Genomic DNA, 22,790 nt, shown 5'->3' with positions numbered 1-22,790 from the left:
GGGGAGGACAGATACAGAGAAAGAGAGAGAGAGAGGGGGGGGGGGGGGCGTTGTGTGATGGTGTACCTTCAATAGGAAGAGAGAGCGACAGACAGAAAGGAGAGGAGAGAGGAAGATTGAAAGCACAAACACACACACACACACACACACACACACACACACACACACACAGGGTGGAGACAAAGAGAAAAGGAAAGACAGACACAAAGAAAGATTTTTAAGGGAGAGAGGGGTGGGGGCGGGGGAGAGAGAGGGGTGAAGGGTGGAGACTGGATGTGTGTGTGTGTGGAGGGGGGGTGTGTGTGTGGAGGGGTGTGTGTGTGTGTGTGTGTGGAGGTGTGTGTGTGTGTGTGTGTGTGTGTGTGTGTGTGTGTGTGTGTGTGTGGAGCGGTGTGTGGGGGTGGGAGGGTAGTGGTGGGGGGGTTGTCATGTGTCATGGCAGTGACGTGTACAGAAGACACCTGTGAAAGTACCCAGCCTCCGCGGTAAAATGGTTCATGTCACATAACAGGCGGGTAACTCGGAGGATGTGGGTTTGAACAGAACTCCCTCACCACACACACACACACACACACACACATGCACTATATGGGGGAACATGTGCATGTGGATGGGATGGGCATGGTGTAATTGTGTCCGAGAATTTGTGTTCAGTGATGTCTGTGTGTGTGTGTGTGTGTGTGTGTGTGTGTGTGTGTGTGTGAGAGAGAGAGAGAGAGAGAGTGAGTGAGTGGAAATTGTGTTTAACATTGGCGAGAGAAATGTGTGTGGGCTGGGGAGAAATGTGTGTGGGCTGGAGTGTGTGAAATGGAAATGCAATTGCGTATTTCTTTTTCACAATATTCTTGTGTGTGTGCATATATATATATATATATATATATATATATATATATATATATATATATATATATATATGCTTTTTGTTGTTATTGTTGCTCTTCATCTGCTCCTCTCTCTCTCTCTCTCTCTCTCTCTCTCTCTCTCTCCTATTCTTTCTTCTTTTTTTTCCTTCTTTTTAATTATTTATTTTTATTAATATTTTTTTAATTAATATTTTCATTGATGGCTTGATGTAAAAAAAAAAATTTTTTTTTAAGCAATTGTTGCTTATTCAATTTATCATCATGAAATAAAATCTTGACTTGACTTGACACACACACATACACACAGAGGCAGGCAGGCAGGCAGGCAGACAGGCAGGCAGACAGAGAAACACGCCTCTTATCCTGTAATGGGTGTCATTGAGCCCAAACCTTCGGGGTGTTCCACGTCATACCCTCGTTAACACCAAGAAGCTGGTACTTGTCAAATGGGAAGGAAGGGGCGGTGGGGGGTGGAGGGGGGTTGGTGGGTGGGTGGGGGGGGGGGGTGCAGAGAGGTGTTTCGGGGAGAGTCGGGGATGGGGGGAAAGGGGGTGGTGGGTGGGGTGGGTGGGGAGATGGGGGGGGATGGGGTGGTTGGCGTAGTCGATACAGAATTCGAAATAGCAAAGTACATAGGGATTCTCAAATTCGTTGGGTTTTTTTTTTTTTCTTCTCTCTCTCTCTCTTCTTCCTCTTTTTCTTGTTTTCCCTGTCCGTCTGTCTGCCTACTGTCTGTCTCTTTCTCTTCGTCGATCGGTCATTCTTTTTTTTTCTTTTCTTCTTTTTTTTCTTTTTTTTTTGTGTGTCTTTTTTTCCACAATTGCCATTTTTAAGTACAGTGTGGGTTTGAGTTCCAGTCTTTCGAATGAGAGAGTGTGCCGGTGTGTGATGTATGAGTCGTGCTCTTCAACGTGTATATAAGAAAACCTGCCTCTGTTGCTATTAGTAATTATAGGTGACTACAGCCGCTATTGGTATGTGGGTATAGCGTCATCGACTGACGATAGGAAAACACCAGTTCGAACCTCCGAAAGTGATATTTTGAAATAATTTTGGTCCATGGCTACCTGTCTCACACAGAATAAAGTATAAGATCAGCATTCTATGTTATAAATGTATTCATAAATCTGCCCCTTCGTGTCTCTGTGGCTGCCTTCACCTCTACACTCCATCTCGCTCTCTATGATCGGCTTCGGATCCACTCTGTTTACGCATACCCAGTTTCAAACACTCGACTGTTGGCCGCTGGACTTTGCAATTGGAATGAACTTCCTCTTTCTCTTCGTCAGGTCTCCGCACTCCGCTCTTTCAAGTCTGGCCTTAAAACCCACCTCTTCCCAAAATAGCCTCCCTTCCCTGCCTCTTCCTTGTCTTCAGTTGTTTGGGTTTTTGTTTTGTTTTGTTTTTTTTCAGTTTTAGAGTTATGCAAGCGTGTGAATGACTGGTGCGAAAGCGGTTTGATTTGTCTCTGCACAAGATTCAGCGCTATATAAATACAATTATCATTATCATTTTATTATGATATGATTAGCGTCGTGGACTAGGTAAGACTGAGAGGACGCCAGTGCTGTTCGAACCCTCAACAGAAGCATTTGGGGATAATTTGGCCCATAGCTGGCTCCTACCTACAGTTGTTGTTGCTGTCTCCAGGAAGGTCGCTCAGATTTCCTGACAGTCCCTCTTCTCTCTCCTAATGGCGTCTGGGTCAGGATCAGGATCAGGATAGCTACGTCGCAGGGGCCAATAATTATGGCCATCGTCGCAACGGATGGGTATTCTATAAAAGGAAAAGCATTGTACAAGTCTGTCACACAGTCCTGAATAACTGTGCATTGGATCCCCGTGGAAGCAAGGTACAGCAAGTATATCGTTGATTGCATGTATCCACCGGGAACAACGAAACATGACACACATGCAAGTATCACTTTCACATTAGGCTACCTTCAAACTCAAACCAACCAACCCAAGCGAGCAAACCATACACTCAGGCATCCACTCCCATCCTCCTTAATCGTACGAAAAATATACAGAGGCCGTGTACCAAGGTCTGTACACAGGCTTCCAAAATAATTATTCTGCAGATGATTTTTTGGAAAGTTCATTATTTCTGACAAGATTCTTATGGTCGAACTTTCACAGGCATTAGTTCATAGCCCTATCTCTACATTCCTTTAATATACTTCAGAATTGTGTTAATGGTCTCTGATTATTGTCATTATCATTATTGAATTGTTATTGTTAAATGTAGTTGCATGTTAGTTATGCGTTTTTTGGTAGTTTTCTAGTTTTTCCTCTTCCCTGGTCCCCCCCCCCCCCCCCCCCCCCCCCCCCCCCCCCCCCTTTTTTTTTTAATTTATTTAAATCGTCTAATATCACTGCTAGTGGAAAGACGCTGAACTACAGAACGAACAGGCTTCCAGCTCGTGCTTTCGTGACGGTCCGTGCGCTCATGAAATCCTCTGTAATACTACCACTACTAATGATAATAATAATAATGACACTGTGAAGGCTTATATAGCGCGGTTCTCTGCTTTCAGGAGCAGGCTCACCGCGCTTTTCCATACGCGTGATGAGTTCTTATTCAAACCTTCCGTGTCCGGCAGATCCAGGTGAGAGGACCCTTGTTAGAGGAACGTGGTGGCCGTCTTCATTATTTTGGAGGAAAACGAGTTCACGAAGTCTGGCTCCGCAGTGTCGAGTGACGATGATCTTTGTTAAGCTGTATGTTGCGTTTGTCGGATCGGAACATGCGCCCCCTGTATAAATAAGTATCACCGAAGTGACTCCACACCATCAGCAGTCGGTGCAGGGTCTTCTTCGGTGTGTGGCCTCCTGGCAGACTCACACTGACGGCTCCTAGTGGACTGTTAGCACTGAAGTTGTGACAGAACGAGTCTCAGCTGTGGCTGTGCATGGGGGGGACTCGGGATGAGTGTCATGGGGGAAGGGGGGAGGGGGTGTTGAAAGGGAGAGAACGAGAGACACAGAGACAGAGACAGAGGGAGAGAGACAGAGGCAGAGAAAGAGAGAGATCTGTGTACGCGATGAGGTGTAATCTTCTCAGAATCTTCCCCATGCCAAAGGCAGATGATTACTGCATGGTGGCTTGCGGGTAGCCATGCATGGCCAAATTGTATACTCAGAGAGAGAGCTCGAACTCGAACATTTTTATGGTACATCGGCCAGGAAGAGAGAGAGAGAGAGAGAGAGAGAGCGACAGAGAGAGACAGAGAGGTCAGAAATGAGTGCACCAAATTTGTGGACTGTCAAGTGTCTTAACCCTTACAGAGAAAGAGAGGGGGGGGGGGGGCGTTGTGTGATGGTGTACCTTCAATAGGAAGAGAGAGCGACAGACAGAAAGGAGAGGCGAGAGGAAGATTGAAAACACACACACACACACACACAGGGTGGAGACAAAGAGAAAAGGAAAGACAGACACAAAGAAAGATTTTTAAGGGAGAGAGAGAGAGGGGCGGGGGAGAGAGGGGGGGTGGAGATAAAAAGGAAAGACACACACAAAGAAAGATTTTGAAGGGAGAGAGAGAGAGAGGGGGGGGGGAAGGCGGGGGAGAGAGAAGGGTGAAGGGTGGAGACAAAGAGAAAAGGAAAGACAGACACAAAGAAAGATTTTTAAGGGAGAGAGAGAGAGGGGGGCGGGGGAGAGAGAGGGGGGGTGGAGATAAAAAGGAAAGACACACACAAAGAAAGATTTTGAAGGGGGAGAGAGAGAGAGAGGGGGGGGCGGGGGAGAGAGAGGGGTGAAGGGTGGAGACAAAGAGAAAAGGAAAGACAGACACAAAGAAAGATTTTTAAGGGAGAGAGAGAGAGGGGCGGGGGGAGAGAGGGGGGGGTGGAGATAAAAAGGAAAGACAGACACAAAGAAAGATTTTTAAGGGAGAGAGAGAGAGGGGCGGGGGAGAGAGGGGGGGGTGGAGATAAAAAGGAAAGACACACACAAAGAAAGATTTTGAAGGGAGAGAGAGAGAGAGGGGGGGGGCGGGGGAGAGAGAGGGGTGAAGGGTGGAGACAAAGAGAAAAGGAAAGACAGACACAAAGAAAGATTTTTAAGGGAAAGAGAGAGAGGGGGGGCGGGGGGAGAGAGGGGGGTGGAGATAAAAAGGAAAGACACACACAAAGAAAGATTTTGAAGGTGGAGAGAGAGAGAGAGAGAGAGAGAGAGAGAGAGAGAGAGGTGGTGTGGTTTATTACCAAATAGACATTGTCATCTGAAAGTGACTGGTTGTGAATGAGGAACAGTACGTGTGAGGATCACACACACATTCACAACCACACCACAAACACACCAGACAAATAAAATAAAAAAAAAAATTTTTTAATTAAAAAAAACATCGTTTAAAAAAAAAAGGTTTATTCTTTTTTTGTTTTGTTTTCACAGGCGAAGTTCACATGACAAGAGTTGTGCTGCTGAGATGTTCAGAGACAAGAGGGAGGGGAAGAGGGGAGGTCATTTGAAAAGATAAGCAAAAGATCAACATGACTCGATACACAATGACGCATATTCAACAGCCAAACTTCGCAATGCATAGCTGGTGTTGTACGAATATGTTTTTTTTTACGCAACGGAACACCAACTTGGGGAAAGTTTTGAACTTGGTGCTAACTTGTATGTTTTATATTATGTACAGCATGAAACGTAAAATGGGTAGAGTTTTAACAGATACTATAAACCAAAAAGATAAAAAAAAAATACAAATCTTGAGGTAGGAGGATGGGGAAGGAGGGAGGGGAGGGAGGAGGGGGGGGAATGAAACTTGCCTCATGTAGCAGCTGCTGCCGTTGTTTTGAGTGATGGGTTTTCTGAGACGTTATTGTTCTACAACTTCATTTATTTGAATTCCCTCTTCACCTTAGCTCTCAAGTCTCTGACCGATGGTAGGCACTGTGTAAGTATCCATATCGTCATTATCATCATCATCATCATCATCGCCTTTCTGGTGATTTTGTATTCATTGTGGAGGTACACTGATGTCGAGGTAAACCGAGAGAGAGAGACAGAGACAGAGACAGAGAGAGAGAGATTGAAAAACTTTATTACTCAAGGATAAAGATTTTAGGCATCGCCCAGTCTTCCAATCTGTCTGTGACAACAATAACAATAACATTAACGATGTTAACGAGAGATTAATGAGAGAGGGAGAGAGAGAGAGAGAGACAGAGAGTGTTTGTGTGTGTGAGCTTGCATGATAGCATGTGGACAAACACTGTATACAGTACCAATACCTGTGGTGTGTATATTTGAAAATGTTTCGTGTTTGTTTTGTTTTGATTTGTTTTTGTCTGAATTTTTTTTTTTTTTTTTTTTTTTTTTAAATAATTTTATGGGCATGACTTTCCTGTTTCATTTCTGAGGTCTGTAAATGTCCCCAAGTGCATGGATGTTGGTTTTCTCTATCGGATTTTTTTTTTTTTTTTTTTTTTTTTTTTTTATTATACATGTGCCTTCCCTTTAACTCTTGACTGAGAAATCTGTTTAAGACCAAGCGACTTACATGAATGACAACAGAAATAAGTGGAAAAGATAACGGAGATAAGCTGACTCACAAGTTTCTCCCTCCCAACCATACACATCCCCTCCTCTCCATTTCCCACTTTTTCATCCCCCCCCCCCCCCCTTTTTTTTCCCCAGCCATAAATAAATGTTCACAACAGCAGGGACTTGGGACCTTTCAGAATGCTGGTCTAGTTTCAGTTTCAGTAGCTCAAGGAGGCGTCACTGAGTTCGGACAAATCCATATACGCTACACCACATCTGCCAAGCAGATGCCTGACCAGCAGCGTAACCCAACGCGCTTAGTCAGGCCTTGAGAAGAAAAAAAAAGATGAATAAATAATAGATAAGCATACATAAATAAGTAAATAAATAAATAAATAATTACAATATAAAAAAGGTAGTAGTAACAATAATAATAATAATAATGAATAAAAAAAATTAAAAAATGGTCTAAAAACAATCGATATACTGCTCAGGATTAAACCTGTCCCTTTATCTTTGAATCTGTGCAAGAGAACTCATTTTTGAGATACCATGACCGTGCTTCATTCCTTTGTTGAAACTGCAAGGAAAATGCATTCATAGGCTGGAGAAAACAAAGAAAACAACACTACAACAAACAATCTTAACAATAGGTTTATTAAAATGGTGGAGAAACTACAAAAACATCATTCATAAAAAATATAACTAATCAATAATCACTGAAAGAGAAAAATGATCTATGAAACAAGTTTTAAGGGAAAAAAAAGTCATCCAAAATAAAATGTGTAAATTAGAACAATATAATATTACTACTGAGACCACACTTGCAATCATATCCAGACTGTTGAGACGTTGAAAGAGAGTATGTATATATTTATATATATATATATGTATATAGAAATGATACATTTTGGAACATGTGTTTGGAGCACACATGTATGTACAATGATTATGCATTATAACAGAGGAAGACAAAAACACCAATTCAAATACATGTAGTTATAGTTGTAGTAGTAGTAGCATTATCAATGGAATGTTCCAACATGAAAGCTTTTTTTTTTCCCAGTGTGCAAAATATTGTTTCACTTCTGTGCCATCGCTCGCCAATTTCATTTCTCATGCATAAGCATACTCTCTCAAGCACACAAGTGCGTGCACACACATCCACAAATGCATTCTCGCACACATACACAATCACACACAAAAAATCCAGGGCTCACATACGCTGAATAAGGCAATAGAAAGAAAAAAAGACACATGGCCCAAAAAGATATGAAAATTAGTTGTCAAGTTCACATAAAGGATTTTTTCTTTTAAAATCAAAAACAAATGATGGAGAGTAACATACAATATTCAGGGAGATAAAACAAATACAAGACAAACTTTTTTTCTGTTACATTCAAGCCCCCATGTACCCCCACCCCCATAAATCAACACTCCCTCCATTACCATAAAATGTGTTCCCATTGTGTGAAATCAAAATGTTTCAGTAAAACAGAATAACAATCGACAGTTGAATTACTTAGCTTTACTTCCTTCATGCTCCAGTATCAACCCCCCCCCCCCTCCCCCCCCTTGTAATGTAAAATGAATAAAAACTACATGAAAATTTCTATTTCTGTGAACAACAAAGTCATGGGACAAGATTGTCATTGAAACACTTCTTTTTTTGTTGTTGAAAATCATACAAATAAATAGCACAGATGAGATATACAAGTCATGTTGACATGATTGGGAAAAAAACAAAAAACAAAAAAAACCAGTGTGGAGATTTTACATTTTGTGGTTCCAGTACCATCTTTGTTTCCCAATAACATCTTTGTTTTTGAATCTGCAATTACTCAAATGACATTGCAAAAAAAAAAAATCACGAATGATCAATTTGTTCAGTTTCAAAGTCATGGAAACACAAGAGACAGAAGTAACCAACATTTACGACATTCTGTAAATGGGCACAACAGTTTTATAAGATTGTTCAAGCAAGCATATTCACAAGAGTTACGCGCAAAAACATCCATTGCTCTGCAAAACCATCAAGCCAGCCTTTTTTTTTTTTTTTACAGCTCTTACAGGAGTTTGAATGCTGTCATTCTCTCTAACCACAGAGTCCAGGAGAAAGTCAACAGAGATTATTAACGACTTTCTTCATGTTATCGGTTTCCAAATCTGACATTTAATACATCAAACAATTTTCATGAAGTGGGCTAATGAGTGGGATGAGCACAAACGAACCAACAACAACAACAGCAATAACAACAACAACAGCAACACTTTTCATTTGATGGAATTTTATATCGCTCAGCCAATCACAAAAGCTAGGGAGCATGCAAAAGATAACCACCTCACTCATACGTGACGGTAATAATAGACGTGATCCAGTTCTCTTTGTTCCTAGTGAAACATTAGTCCCAACACTGCTTACTGAAATCCACTTCAAATATTATCATAAAAAAAGAGGTAAATTTCATTTGAAATGTCACAGTACAACCAAGTGACTTTAGCAAGAGACCACAGATTATCTCTGTTCCTCAGAGGGGAAACGCACATCCCTGTTCATATTACCAGCTCTTGAGATTTTTACACTGGCGGCTGACCATTGTGTTCTGTTCAGGGTCAGTGACAAGAGTGGGTTTGTTTCCTGCTGACAAGGCAGAACCCACAGTCTTCTCATACAGTGATACATGAATGAACAATGTGCACATCCAATGCGCATGAGAGAAAATCTATGACAACTGAAAGCTTGCAGGAAAAGAACGAAAAACAATCCTGAAGACACGATTTAAGTCGTCTTCTGCTCTGCTGTTTTGTCTTTCTAATGGGTCTACGTTTCTCCTTGATTCAGACTTGTTTCTCTCATCATTTCCTTGTCTCTTGCTCTTGAACAAAATTTCCAGTTGCACAGACCAGGGTCAAAGTACAAAACATGAGGATCCATGTCACATGTCTGTCTGACTGTGTATGTGTGTGTGCCTCAAATCTGACAATGACACAGGAAACGAATGATGAGCACCCAATGGCAGCCATCAGTCAGCTCACCGAAGAAGGCAGCCTGTTGTGCAAATGACCCGGTGTTTGTGAAGCACTTTGAGCTTGGTCTCCGAACGAGGATAGGTGCTACATAAGTATCCATATCATCATCATCATCCACGACAACCATGACCTACAGCTCGGCACAAGTCCCACAAAGAGGCACTTCTCACCACTTTGTTCAGCAACTGAACACAGCAATGACCAAAGCTGGGATCACACGAAGAACCACTCCTACTTCCTCCATGCTGCGAGGATCACATGGTGAAGAAAATGACTAGTTCGGGGAAACAGGTGGAAAACAAAAACGAAAATAGCCAGCTAACATGTGACAGGAAATGGAAACGCTCCTCAGAAAGTGCTGCAGAGGGCTCACTCACTCACTGTGTGACTGGAATTGTTCTGATGCACGGAACCACAGGGCCAGTCTTACACAGTCTGCAGGCTGCTGAATTACCAGAGAGAAAAAAAAAACAATGACAAAAGGTGGAATTACCTGGGGGGAAAAAAGAGTGGTGGTGGAATTACCAGGACCAAAAAAAAAAACAAAAAAAACAAAACAGCAAACCCATGACTCATGGCGGAATAAGAGCTAATATCCTGAGGTGTCTACATATGAAACACTATCAATGTTTACGGGTAAATTCCTCTCAGTTGTGAGGTGACAAAAGCTACATCACAACAGCATGAAGACTTTGGCAAGATGGCATTGTGGGCAAATGGTTACAAATAAAAGGAGAAAGAAACAAACAAGGCATTCTTTTCTTCCCTTTCAGCTCCTCATCAAACACGTCCAAAATTCACATCATCATTGAACACGTCCGTGAGAATTTTTTCATCATCCTCTGACTCAGTGAATGGCAAATTCTAACTTCTGATGAAAACCGGTCTCCACCCCCACCCCAATCCCACCACTTCCCAAAGCTTCAAAAAACACCTCATACACTCCAAGCATTTTTTTAAATTCAATTTTAAAATCACCATGAACCTTGCTTTGCTTTTTCAGGAAAATAGGCTGACAGAGAAATGCTTCCAAGCTTTATCTGTAAATGCGATGATAGTTTATGCAGTGCAGCGAGTTACTGGTGTTTTTTTTCTTCAGTCCTTTCCATTCGCTCATCATCTCAAGCAACCAACATTGAGAAGAAAAAAATCAGTTATCTCTTCAGCATTTCTCTTCAACACTTTTTTTTTTTTTTTGTCGACAGACAACAAAATTTCGCCCTTCAGAACTTCTGCTCGTCACCATCATTACTGTTTAACAAAAAAATGGTGTCATCTTTGTAAATGGATAGAGAAGCACACGGTGAAGTCAGCGATCAAAATCAATCAACAGATATGTACATAATTATTTACAGTTCACACAAACAGAAGGCAAAGGAAGGGAAAATGAGCAACAATCCTTTCTCTTGCAGTCAGTGCACCTATAGGAAAAAAAAACGACAAAATCTGGAGTACCACTATCGAGGTTCTAAAATGTTTGAAATACCACTATCCCTCACACCTTTAAATTATAAGCAAGCTTGCAAACAACAATATTGAAGTTTTGATATTCATCTGTTTTTGATACTCCCTCACAAACTGACCCATTGTATAACAGGCACAGAGCCATGAAAGCCTCCACATTTCAGGTGTTCAGTCGATAGTCAATATCTAAAACGCACCAGATAAGATTGAACAGGGGTGTATGAAAGAACAAAAACACACACACACATGAACAGAAAGCTAAAAAAAAAAAGTAGAGAATGCATTTATCACTCTGTACAGACTAGACTGGAAATATCTGCGTGAAAGAAATGAGTAATGAAAAGTCCTGCAATCTATGCCAAGTGTCAACGCAAACAGATGTGGTTCCCCCTTGTAATGACCAACCTGTAATATTTTTTTCAACAAAAATCCTGTATTCTCCCATCCCTCACCAGTCCTCCCATCCTCCAACCACCTGCCTAAATTTACTGCCTAAATAGCTTTAATTTTAGGCTCTGGCAGTATAAAAATGTTAATAAATCATCATCCAACCACCCATTCTCTGCTTGAAAAACAAATAAGAACTGTTATCTGCTGCCATGGCAAAGAGTCGCAATGCAAAAAACCAAAAAAAAGCTTCTAAGCCTATCTCAAAACAGTGTGCCGAAAAGCCTTTTGAAGTGCTGCAGAAGTTATACACACTTTGCTTGACCCTGCTTTTGTTGCCATCCTGGTGCAAAAGATGGTGTTGATACCAAGTCGTTTGACAAGAAACATTCTGACTAGTATACAGGTACAGAGATGAGCCAGTCAAGCAGCAACTTTCAAAAAATATTTTGCAGAGATTTAAAAAAAAAAAAAAAAAAAAAAATCCCAAAGCCTGGATTTTCCTGTGGTGACTGAGCAACCTATGACTTAAACCTAATTTATTTCTTGCTTTTTTGCTGAACAATTATGGCCAATATTTGCGGGTAAACCAGTCTGCAGAAGGATACCATTACATGTGATAAAGCTTTCAGATTTGTGCAATTCTGGCAGAAGATCTTCATGACAGTTCCCTTCCAGTTCATTCACAAATGCACAAATGCTGAAATCCAACACCAATAAAAGGAAATTTTCTATCTAAAATTATGTTTAAATAACATACTTACCGTGACCCAACTAGTGCAGACTCCGGCAGGGGTCTGACATTCCTGTCCTGTGCAAACTACTATCCGCCCTATGCGGAGAAAACGAAAGTACTATGGCCGATAACCTCCCGGAAGTAGGTAACCTCCCCTTTGTCCCCCTGGCTAGCGCCCTCTTTTTCTGGCAGCCATCATGACAAACCACTGTTTCACTTTAAAACCTCACAGCTGAAAATGAAATGCAGCTGAATTAGAAGTCACAATTTATGTTTCTGACGCTCCAGTTTCTCTTTGTATTTGTTTACAGCTCAATGAAATATAAAATCCAAAAACACTAACAGTGACAGTTCTATCTATGCATAAATCTGTTAAGCTGTAAATTTCTGCACATTAAATCTGAAACTTGAGACAGTCCTGATAGCTGAATGCCTGGATTGTTATTCTGCATCAAGGATTCTCCATGGAAACTGTGAAATAGATAAAAAAATTTTTAAAAAATTAAAAAAAAAGGCTTTGTCCTATACCAAAAAAAAAAAAAAAAAAAAAAAGCCTTGTCCTATACCTAAAAAAAAAATTTTTTTAAAATAATAATAAAAAGCAACAAAACATTTATTACTCTTAATTAGGCCTATATGAAACAGGATCAGTAAAATATCTATCAATTTAGTTCCAGTACTAACAAAATAAGGCTGGGTTATTGCTGCAAAAACAAGACTGGGTAAAAAGGTATTCCTATAAAACAGAGGAAAAAGAAAGGGGGGATTGGGCGGGGGGTGTGTGGTGGGGGGGACATTACTTGAGCACACTTCTTTTTATTTTCAGGGCTGTGGTTGGTGAAACGTGGAGATTTACATAATCATGAAATGAGGCATCTCCCTCTTTGATTCTGAATGACACCAAGAATACAAACGCCACTCAAAAGCAGAAAACAAAGCACACAAACAGCAGCCATGCCAAAATCAGTGACTAGTCAACAAACAAAAGCATTGACTCAATATCTCAATATCAGACAATCTAATTACTCATTTTCCCTTTCCCTTTTCTAAAAGAGGTCATGTTAATTGCAAACGAGTCAAACACAGATGAAATGTATGACAAAGTGGTGTTAGCAGGTCAAGGTCACAAGCATGACAGGTCACAGCAGGAGACGAACACTAAAGCCACCACTAAAGACACACACATAGCAGATGTGTTTTCAGTCTTCATTAGCACCATTAAAAAGCAAAGTGAACAACAAAAGAAACATCTCCAATAATTATGCTGGGTAAAAAGTTGAATGAGTGAAGGTGGGATGGTGGGTAGAGACGTGGACTGCAGAGTATTGTAACAACTAGAGGTGGGTACACGTTGTTTTGGACTGAACTATGTACACCCTTCTTTCAATATCTGTCAAAGATGATATTTGTGAGCAAACGATTTCTTTTTCTGACAGTATATCTAATTTTGGCTTTAATCTTTCACTGGGTGTCTCTTGTTGTTTAATTCCAAAGGCAGAGCACACAGGATGAAAAGAAAAAGATGTGTGCTAATTCTTCCTTAGAGAAGAGAGGAATGCAATTATCAGAACACCCCATACAGCCTTCCGTGCCTGCTGGAGATGCGAACACAGGACTGCGCCCCCCATCAGTTAACAGAACATCCCTCGGTAGCCCAGCTAAATTGCGCCCAACAGCAACATCCCACAACATGAAAATTTTCATCAGCATACTGATGTTGGTCATGAAGTGGAAGAAGAAAACACATCTGATGGAAGCTCTTTAATTCACTTTCTAGCTTCCCCTCTGTAACATCTTTCTCGAGGTCCTGTTTTATGGGAGGATTTGTAGGTGGTGGTTTTGTTGTTGTTTTTTAGGGGTGGAGGGCAGGAGTAAAAAATATCTCAATCATTCTGAGCAAGAGTCCAGGGAATACTTTTGCCTTCCGATGTGCCAGCAGAAACATAAGTCTACACAGTGATATGAGAAGAAAGAGAACAGCTGTGTGAAAATGGCAGACTTTTCATAGTTGCTGGAAAAAAAAAGCTTATCTTTAACTGTTGCTGGAAAAAAAGGCAAACCTTTGACTGTTGTTTGAAAAATGCAGAATTTTTACAATTGTTTCAAAAAGGCTGACTTTTTACAGTTGTTAAGAAAAAAAACAATGGGCAATTGAAGTCTCCTTTTGAAATGCATTTGTTGCACTGTTTACATGGCCAGATCAATTCCCATCTATTGTTTTCAAGGTAAATGGCAGAAGAAGCTTGAACTAATTTCCTCCTCAGTTTGATCTCCTCCTCATGAGAAAGCAAAAGCAGAGTAGCAGCAATGAAGTGAAAGATGAAACTGGCTGCAAACGTTGGATAAAAATACAAAGCAAAAAGAAAACTCCTGCCTCGGTTGCGTTAAACATCATCAGGTTGTGCATTATTTGGTTCTCTGTGACCTTGACAAAACTGCACCCTCTCAAACAAGTGCCTTTATCATAACTCTGAGCCTCGACATCTTTTGGGTTCATCAAGGAATACACCCAGATTCACATGAAGATACTGTATATAAAAAAAAAAAAAAATGCACAGATGAAAATAGCTAGTAAAGAAATGGGGGTGAAATGGATAACAACAAAATATGAATAAAGATGGCTGTCATGGATTTCCACTTTTTTTTTCTTTTCTTTTTTTAAAGTTCTCTGAGCATAATTTAAGTTCACACCACCAACATAATGGGTTTCCATTCTTGTCAACGTTTTAATCACCTTCAGAACGTAATGTGATCATTATTTCCATTCAAAATGTATCAAAATTAGATTTAACTAAATGGACAGAATTATACACATGATCAGTTATATAACCAAGTAAAGTGGTATGAGCATGTTTGAGTAAAAGTATTATCTTTTTTATATATATATATATATATGTCTGCAGTATACGTGCAATTCCCCTCAAAAAAAGAAAAAAAACAAACAAAAAAACAGTGCAATAAAAATAATGTTGACATATTTGTGACCTTTTCACTTTCAGCTTACAAAACATTTTTAAATTAAACACACACACACAAAAATAATACCAAAAAAATACAGTCAAAACATGTTTTAAGATAGTGAATGACGTACACAATGTTACAGACAGACAAACCCACCTGAATATCTTTAAGCTGTTGAACACAGAGCATCACCCCTATCTATCCCATTATCCAAAACAAACAAAACCAAACAAAACTTGACCAGATGATCAGTTAAAACATAAATAAGGCAAAAGATAATTCTGAATTTGTCCCTGGTCTGGAGGAGGTGCAAGCATTATGCGATGGTTTGTGGCTAGCCTGTTCAATCCTGTTAACAGTCGTTGCTGTTTCAGGCTCACTAAATTCCACTTACACTGTCTGTGCAATAATAATTGGAATATTTTGGAACAGAAACATAATAATAACAACTGGAATTATTGAAATAAAAAAAGTCAAGCTGTATAACTGATTTGATGAACAATTCAAGCTCAAAACTACCTTTCAATGAAGGATAAATTTCATCTGATGTAATGTTCACGTCTTCCAAATATCAAACTTTTTTTTTTTTTTACAAATCAAAAGATTTTGGTCAATTCTCTCATTGCTCTCACATATATCCTCTCTCAATGAAGGAGTCCTTTGTTTTGTTTATTTGTAAATGGATTGAAAATGATGATTAATCAGTGTGTATAATATAAATGGTCATTGTACATAAAAAAAAAAATACTCTAAAAAGTGAATCTATTTATACTTTTTGGCATGACTGGTCCATTGATACTGGTCCATGTCACCTTACATATGATACATGAACTTTTTGTATGGTTCCTGAAGTCCTTTCATTTCTCATTTAAAGACAAACATAAAAAAAAAAACCCTCAGCAGATTCAACAAGTAGTGCAAAATGTCACTGACACCTTTTGGCAAGCTTCGTCCAAATTTCTTCTTTGGTACGCCCATGCCAAATTTTGATTTTGAGACTCTGTACCACTGAACTTTCAAATCGATTTACCACATCAGTGGCAAACATGACAAGGCGTTACTCTCTTCCCATCAGAAAAAAAAAAAACACACAAAAATAAAAAAAACAAATCACATTCTTTTTCAACTCACTCAACGGCACCAATTCACTCTAAAAATCAAGCTCGGTGATGAACGATTTTCTGCTAAGGGAAACAGAAGATGCTTTTTCAGTTTCAATCCTGCAAATACAGCAAACATTGTAACTTCATCATTTCATCACCCACATGGGTAAGTAACACCCACCACATCTGACTGTAACCATTGCACAAGTATCACTACGATTCCAAAAAACCATTGCACATGTATCACGACAAGAACCGTCCATCCCTCTCTCCACAGAACACTCTACAACTTCTGTCCCCCAAGCAGAAGAGCAGAGTTTATTTCAGGCCAGCCAAAGGAAGCGAGGAGGCACATGCACACGTTGTTATTCTATCCTCTGCATGTAGGCGTTCTGTCGCTCCAGCTCATCGATCTCAAAGGCGTGGGACATGCGCTGCTGGCTCTCGGAGGGCGCCAGCATGTAGCGGGCCTGTAGCTCCACCATGTAGTCACGCACCAGGTGAGCTATCTGGGCCGCCTGGAAAAAAAAAAATCATCAGTGTTAACAAAAATTTACACTTCTTTTCAAGACTGGTTTATTGTCTGGTCAAAGGTGCCGGAATGCACAGTTCCAAATGTGCAAACATTAAAATAAATAAAATGTAAAATAAACTGAAGCAGAATAAGTCACCGGAATTTTAAGAAAGTTTGTACATTAAAATCTAATCACTCACGCACACACACACACACACACCCCCCCTTTTTCACCGAAGCAATCCTGACAAACAGGATAGACAGTGAAATATTTAACACTCCCACTGACACCACCAAAACGAATGGTTCAGTACAGTTGGCATTGAACAAGGCAAATTATTCTTTTTAAAATGATACTGAGAACAAAAACAAGCTTTTCACACATACTAAATCCACTCTCTTCGTCTATGATACTGAGGACAAAGACAAGCTTTTCACACATACTAAACCCACTCTCTTTGTCTATGATACTGAGGACAAAGAAAAGCTTTTCACACATACTAAACCCACTCTCTTGGTCTATGATACTGAGGACAAAGACAAGCTTTTCACACTTAATAAACCCACTCTCTTGGTCTATGATACTGAGGACAAAGACAAGCTTTTCACACATACTAAACCCACTCTCTTTGTCTATGATACTGAGGACAAAGAAAAGCTTTTCACACTTAATAAACCCACACTCTTGGTCTATGATACTGAGGACAAAGACAAGCTTTTCACACTTAATAAACCCACACTCTTGGTCTCTGATACTGAGGACAAAGACAAGCTTTTCACACTTAATAAACCCACTCTCTTGGTCTCTGATACTGAGGACAAAGACAAGCTTTTCACACTTAATAAACCCACACTCTTGGTCTCTGATACTGAGGACAAAGACAAGCTTTTCACACTTAATAAACCCACACTCTTGGTCTATGATACTGAGGACACAGACAAGCTTTTCACACATACTAAACCCACTCTCTTTGTCTCTGATACTGAGGACAAAGACAAGCTTTTCACACTTAATAAACCCACACTCTTGGTCTATGATACTGAGGACAAAGACAAGCTTTTCACACATACTAAACCCACTCTCTTGGTCTATGATACTGAGGACAAAGACAAGCTTTTCACACTTAATAAACCCACTCTCTTGGTCTATGATACTGAGGACAAAGACAAGCTTTTCACACTTAATAAACCCACTCTCTTGGTCTATGATACTGAGGACAAAGACAAGCTTTTCACACTTAATAAACCCACACTCTTGGTCTATGATACTGAGGACAAAGACAAGCTTTTCACACTTAATAAACCCACACTCTTGGTCTATGATACTGAGGACAAAGACAAGCTTTTCACACTTAATAAACCCACACTCTTGGTCTATGATACTGAGGACAAAGACAACTTTTTCACACATACTAAACCCACTCTCTTGGTCTATGATACTGAGGACAAAGACAACTTTTTCACACATACTAAACCCACTCTCTTGGTCTATGATACTGAGGACAAAGACAACTTTTTCACACATACTAAACCCACTCTCTTGGTCTATGATACTGAGGACAAAGACAACTTTTTCACACATACTAAACCCACTCTCTTGGTCTATGATACTGAGGACAAAGACAACTTTTTCACACATACTAAACCCACTCTCTTGGTCTAACCAGCACATTTTGTTGATACAAAGGTCAGGCATCTGTTGCCGTTTGGAGATGTTTGGGGTTTTTTGTAATGCAGATGTGCTGCAGCTAATATTGATCAGTCTGCATGTGGCTCTAACATCTTGAAAGTGAACCCACAAGCTTTGGTTTTCAAGACCTGCATACAACTGGCTGAGCATCAAATCCCTTCTAAGATCATCAAACAATTAGAACTGAAAGTACTGAAGGACAGACCACAAACACATGCATATTAAACATAGTTTACACAAATCTAACCGAAACTAATCCATGACCGCCTATACAAGCCACTCACTTCATTGGAGTTGAACATGAACTTGGTGCCTTTAGCCATGTTCCCGATGACGATCATGATGCTTTTGATGGCAGGGCTGGTGTGAACGATCTCGGAGAAGCTGAAGGATGACATGATCGTCTGAAAGGAAAAACAGAACAGCAGAAATGAGTCTTCCAAAAGACTTAAAAAATTTTGTCAGGGATGAGTAACCACTAGTGATGAATGTGTTTGACAAAACACACCACTTTAAGGCTAAGACCTTTTTTTTTTTGTCAGAGATTAATAACCCCAAACTGGAAATGAATCTAACAAAGCACACCACTTCCTGAAGACTAAGACATTTTAGTCAGAGATAAATAAACGTGTTGGGAAATACAGCTCCTGGAAAGATGTTGAGACTTTTTCTTATCTTGTCATTTTCATTTTGTGCATATGTGTGTGTGCATGCGTGGGTGTGTGTGTGGGTGTGTGTGTGTACAAGCAGTATTAGAAAACTTCTAGTAACCACACCACTCTCCAACTCCCTTACTTTATCAATCACTGAAACTTCTGCAATGGATGCCTCTCTGTAATCATCCCTTCCAAAAGTCCTGTTAGCAGTAAGCCTTTTTCAGGCCATCATGAAACATTTATCAAAACTGGATAATGAAGAATAATGATAGCTATTTTTACCTGCAGCATAATGCACACACAGACACACATACACTTTCTCACACACACTCGCTCTCTTTCATACACACTTTCACGTACACAAAGACTCTCTCGTATACACACACACACACACACACACTCTCTCTCTTACATACACATTCTCTCTCTCTCTCTCTCTCTCTCTCTTTCTCACTTTCTCACTGTCTCTCTGAACATGGCAGGGTAAATAAACAAAACAGTCGCACATGTAAAATGTTACATGTCTTTCTGAGTGTGTGTGTGTGTGTGTGCCTGAAATCTGACTGAATGACACAGGAAACGAATGATGAGCACCCAATGGCACAGTCAGCTATACCCAGGTAGGCAGCCTGTTGTGCAAATGGCCCCGAGTTTGTAAAGCGCTTAGAGCTTGGACTCCGACTGAGGATAGGTGCAAAATAAGTATTCATATCAAATCAAATCACTCACACTTACACACACACACACACACACACACACACACACACACACACACAGCCTTTCAAGTGACTTACAAAAGAGTGCATTTCCAGCAGTGAGATGCCTCGCTCGTGAACAGCAAGCAGCAGGTTTTTGGGCATGGAAGAGGTGTAGGTTTGCTGCACACGCACACAACAACAATAATCTATAATGGGCTTATTTCCCCTCACAAACTTATGATTCTGAGTGATATTCAATGCAGATGGAAAATAAAACATTTAGAAAGAAAATTATTACACACAACAAAAAAATAAAGAAAAGCAGCTTCACTCCCCAACAGAAACAACTTATCTTTAAGTAGGAGGAAAATAGAGAAAAAGAAAAAAACAATGTCCTGTCTCTTCTCTCTCTCTTTCTCTCTCACAAAAAGAAAAAAATGGTGGCCCAATAGAAACCCACACACACAACCACACAAAACCTCTGCAAAAAATCAAACAGAAACAATTTCATCTTGGGTGGAAAGTGAAAATAAAGAAAAAAGAGTTGTTTTTTTCACAGATGGGGAAAAGGTAATGGCCTGAAAACAACCTCAAAAAACCCTGCTCCAATCACAACTAAATCCTGGCTGGGTGAAAAAGACAAAAAGAGAAAAAGAAAAAAAAAAGTAGTTACACAGACAGGGAAGACAATGGCCACCAAAAAACACACACACACACACACACACACACACACACATACCCTAAAATCAGTGCTTCAATCAAACTGGAAAGGAAAGTGGCTGCTCCAAAAGCAACAAATAATGTACACAAACTCTGCAAAAACAATGATACAATGAACAGACCCCTCGGAAGGGGGGACTCAAATGTCGCACAAATCAAGTCAAAGTCAAAACCACCTCACTCAAAACAAACTGAAACACGTCGATTGTGGTTGGGGGACAGAGTTGAGGGGTTGGAGGGAATGAAAATATGAAAAAAAAAAGAAAACACCACCACAAAAAAATAATGTATTTCCCTAAATATGAAAATAAAGAAAACACAACCACAAAAAAATTATGTATTTCCTTAAATATAAAAATAAAGAAAACACCACCACAAAAAAATTTTTGTATTTCCCAAAACACCCCCACAAAAAAATGATGCATTTCCCAAAACACCCACACACACAAAAAAAATGATGCATTTCCCAAAACACCCCCACAAAAAAATGATGTATTTCCCAAAACACACACACACACAAAAAAAATTATGTATTTCCCGAAACACCCCCACAAAAAATTATGTATTTGCCAAAACACTCCCACATAAAAAAAATCAGGCATTTCCCCAAATACAAAAAATAAAGAAAACACCACCACAATAAAAACGATGTGTTTCCCTTACACAGACAGGGAAGATGGTGGCCCCGAAGAGACACCAGCCCCTCAGCACGTTGATGAAGGATGTGATGGCCTGCTGAGGACTCTGGTCCAGCACCGTCTTGTGCATCGTCACGATGTCCTCCACACGCACCTGGGACCGCAGCGAGCGCGGCAGGATTCGCATCACCCCGCTGCATGACAGGGACAGGTGCCAGGGGGTTAATTAAACAGGTACATTGCCATGTAGATGTAGAGAATGCAGAATACTTTGTGATGGTGAGGGGGGGTCAATTAAACATCTACGAGTAGAATAAAGAATGCAGAATACTTTGTGAAGGTGGGAGGGTTAATAAAACATGTACGAGTAGAATAAAGAATGCAGAATACTTTGTGAAGGTGGGAGGGTTAATAAAACATGTACGAGTAGAATATAGAATGCAGAATACTTTGTGAAGGTGGGGGGTTAATAAAACATGTACGAGTAGAATATAGAATGCAGAATACTTTGTGAAGGTGGGAGGGTTAATAAAACATGTACGAGTAGAATATAGAATGCAGAATACTTTGTGATGGTGAGGGGTTTACTTAAACATGTACGAGTAGAATATAGAATGCAGAATACTTTGTGAAGGTGGGGGGTTAATAAAACATGTACAAGTAGAATATAGAATGCAGAATACTTTGTGATGGTGAGGGGTTTACTTAAACATGTACAAGTAGAATATAGAATGTAGAATACTTTGTGAAGGTGAGGGGGTTAATTAAACATGTACGAGTAGAATAAAGAATGCAGAATACTTTGTGAAGGTGAGGGGGTTACTTAAACATGTACGAGTAGAATATAGAATGCAGAATACTTTGTGATGGTGAGGGGTTTACTTAAACATGTACAAGTAGAATATAGAATGTAGAATACTTTGTGAAGGTGAGGGGGTTAATTAAACATGTACAAGAAGAATATAGAATACTTTGTGACAGAGAGGGGGTTAATCAAACAGGTACACTGCCGAGTAGAATACAGAATGAAGAATACTTTATGGCATGATGGGGTTAATTAACTACACTGCTCAACAGAATATAGAATGCAGAATACTTTATGATGGTGAGGAGGTTAATTAAACATGTAGTACATTGCGGAGTAAATATAGAATGCAGAATATTTTAAGATGGTGAGTGGTTCAATTAAACATGTACATTGCCCAGTAAACATAGAATGCAGGATACTTTATGACGGTGATGGGGTTAATTAAACCTGCACACTGCCAAGAAAATACAGAATACTTTATGATGGTGAGGGGGTTAATTAAACATATACAATTCCGAGTAAATATAGAATGCAGAATACTTTATGATGGTGTGGAGGTTAATTAACCGTGTACATTGCCCAGTAGAATACAAAATGCAGAATACTTTATGACATTACGAGGGTTAATCAAACATGAATGCAGAATACTTTGTGATGGTAAGGGGGTCAGTTAAACATCTACATTGCTGAGAAGAATACAGAATGCACAATACTTTATGGCATGAGGGAGTTCATTAAACATATACACTGCCGAGTAGAATAAAGAATGCATAACTCTTTTACTTTCTCCAATAAGAGGAAATGATTTGTGGCCAAAACCCAAGGTTAATCAAGCATCTACATTGTTGAGTAGAAAATAGATTGCTTTTTTACACTTTAATTTTCTCCAATAAGAGAAGAAAAAAAAATTGTGGTGAAAACATTATTAGTAATGCAGGGTGAGGATTTCTGGGAGAGACTGGGGTGCTTTTTTTTAACTAAACATCTACATTGTCGACTGATGACGAACGCCCCCACTACATTACAAG

The 22,790-nt window shown here is 39.8% G+C and overlaps 1 protein-coding gene across 1 annotated transcript in view; it reads right to left on the bottom strand.

Annotated features, from left to right (window-relative positions):
• Positions 1-14,933: 14,933 nt before the first annotated feature.
• LOC143296612 (myosin-VIIa-like) overlaps positions 14,934-22,790 on the bottom strand; it is a 220,551-nt gene continuing 212,694 nt past the window's right edge. The window contains exons 43-46 of the mRNA XM_076608641.1: positions 20,980-21,148; positions 19,693-19,776; positions 18,527-18,646; positions 14,934-16,556 (exon numbers count right to left, since the gene is read on the bottom strand). Of these exons, the coding sequence (XP_076464756.1) occupies positions 16,404-16,556; positions 18,527-18,646; positions 19,693-19,776; positions 20,980-21,148 (526 nt within the window). The 3' untranslated portion in view covers positions 14,934-16,403. The remainder of the gene's footprint in view (positions 16,557-18,526; positions 18,647-19,692; positions 19,777-20,979; positions 21,149-22,790) is intronic.

This window comes from Babylonia areolata, chromosome 21, assembly GCF_041734735.1.
Source record: "Babylonia areolata isolate BAREFJ2019XMU chromosome 21, ASM4173473v1, whole genome shotgun sequence".
NCBI lineage: Eukaryota > Metazoa > Mollusca > Gastropoda > Neogastropoda > Buccinidae > Babylonia > Babylonia areolata.
Note: the sequence above shows the minus strand (reverse complement) of the source record. Positions and strands in the feature narration are given on the sequence as shown.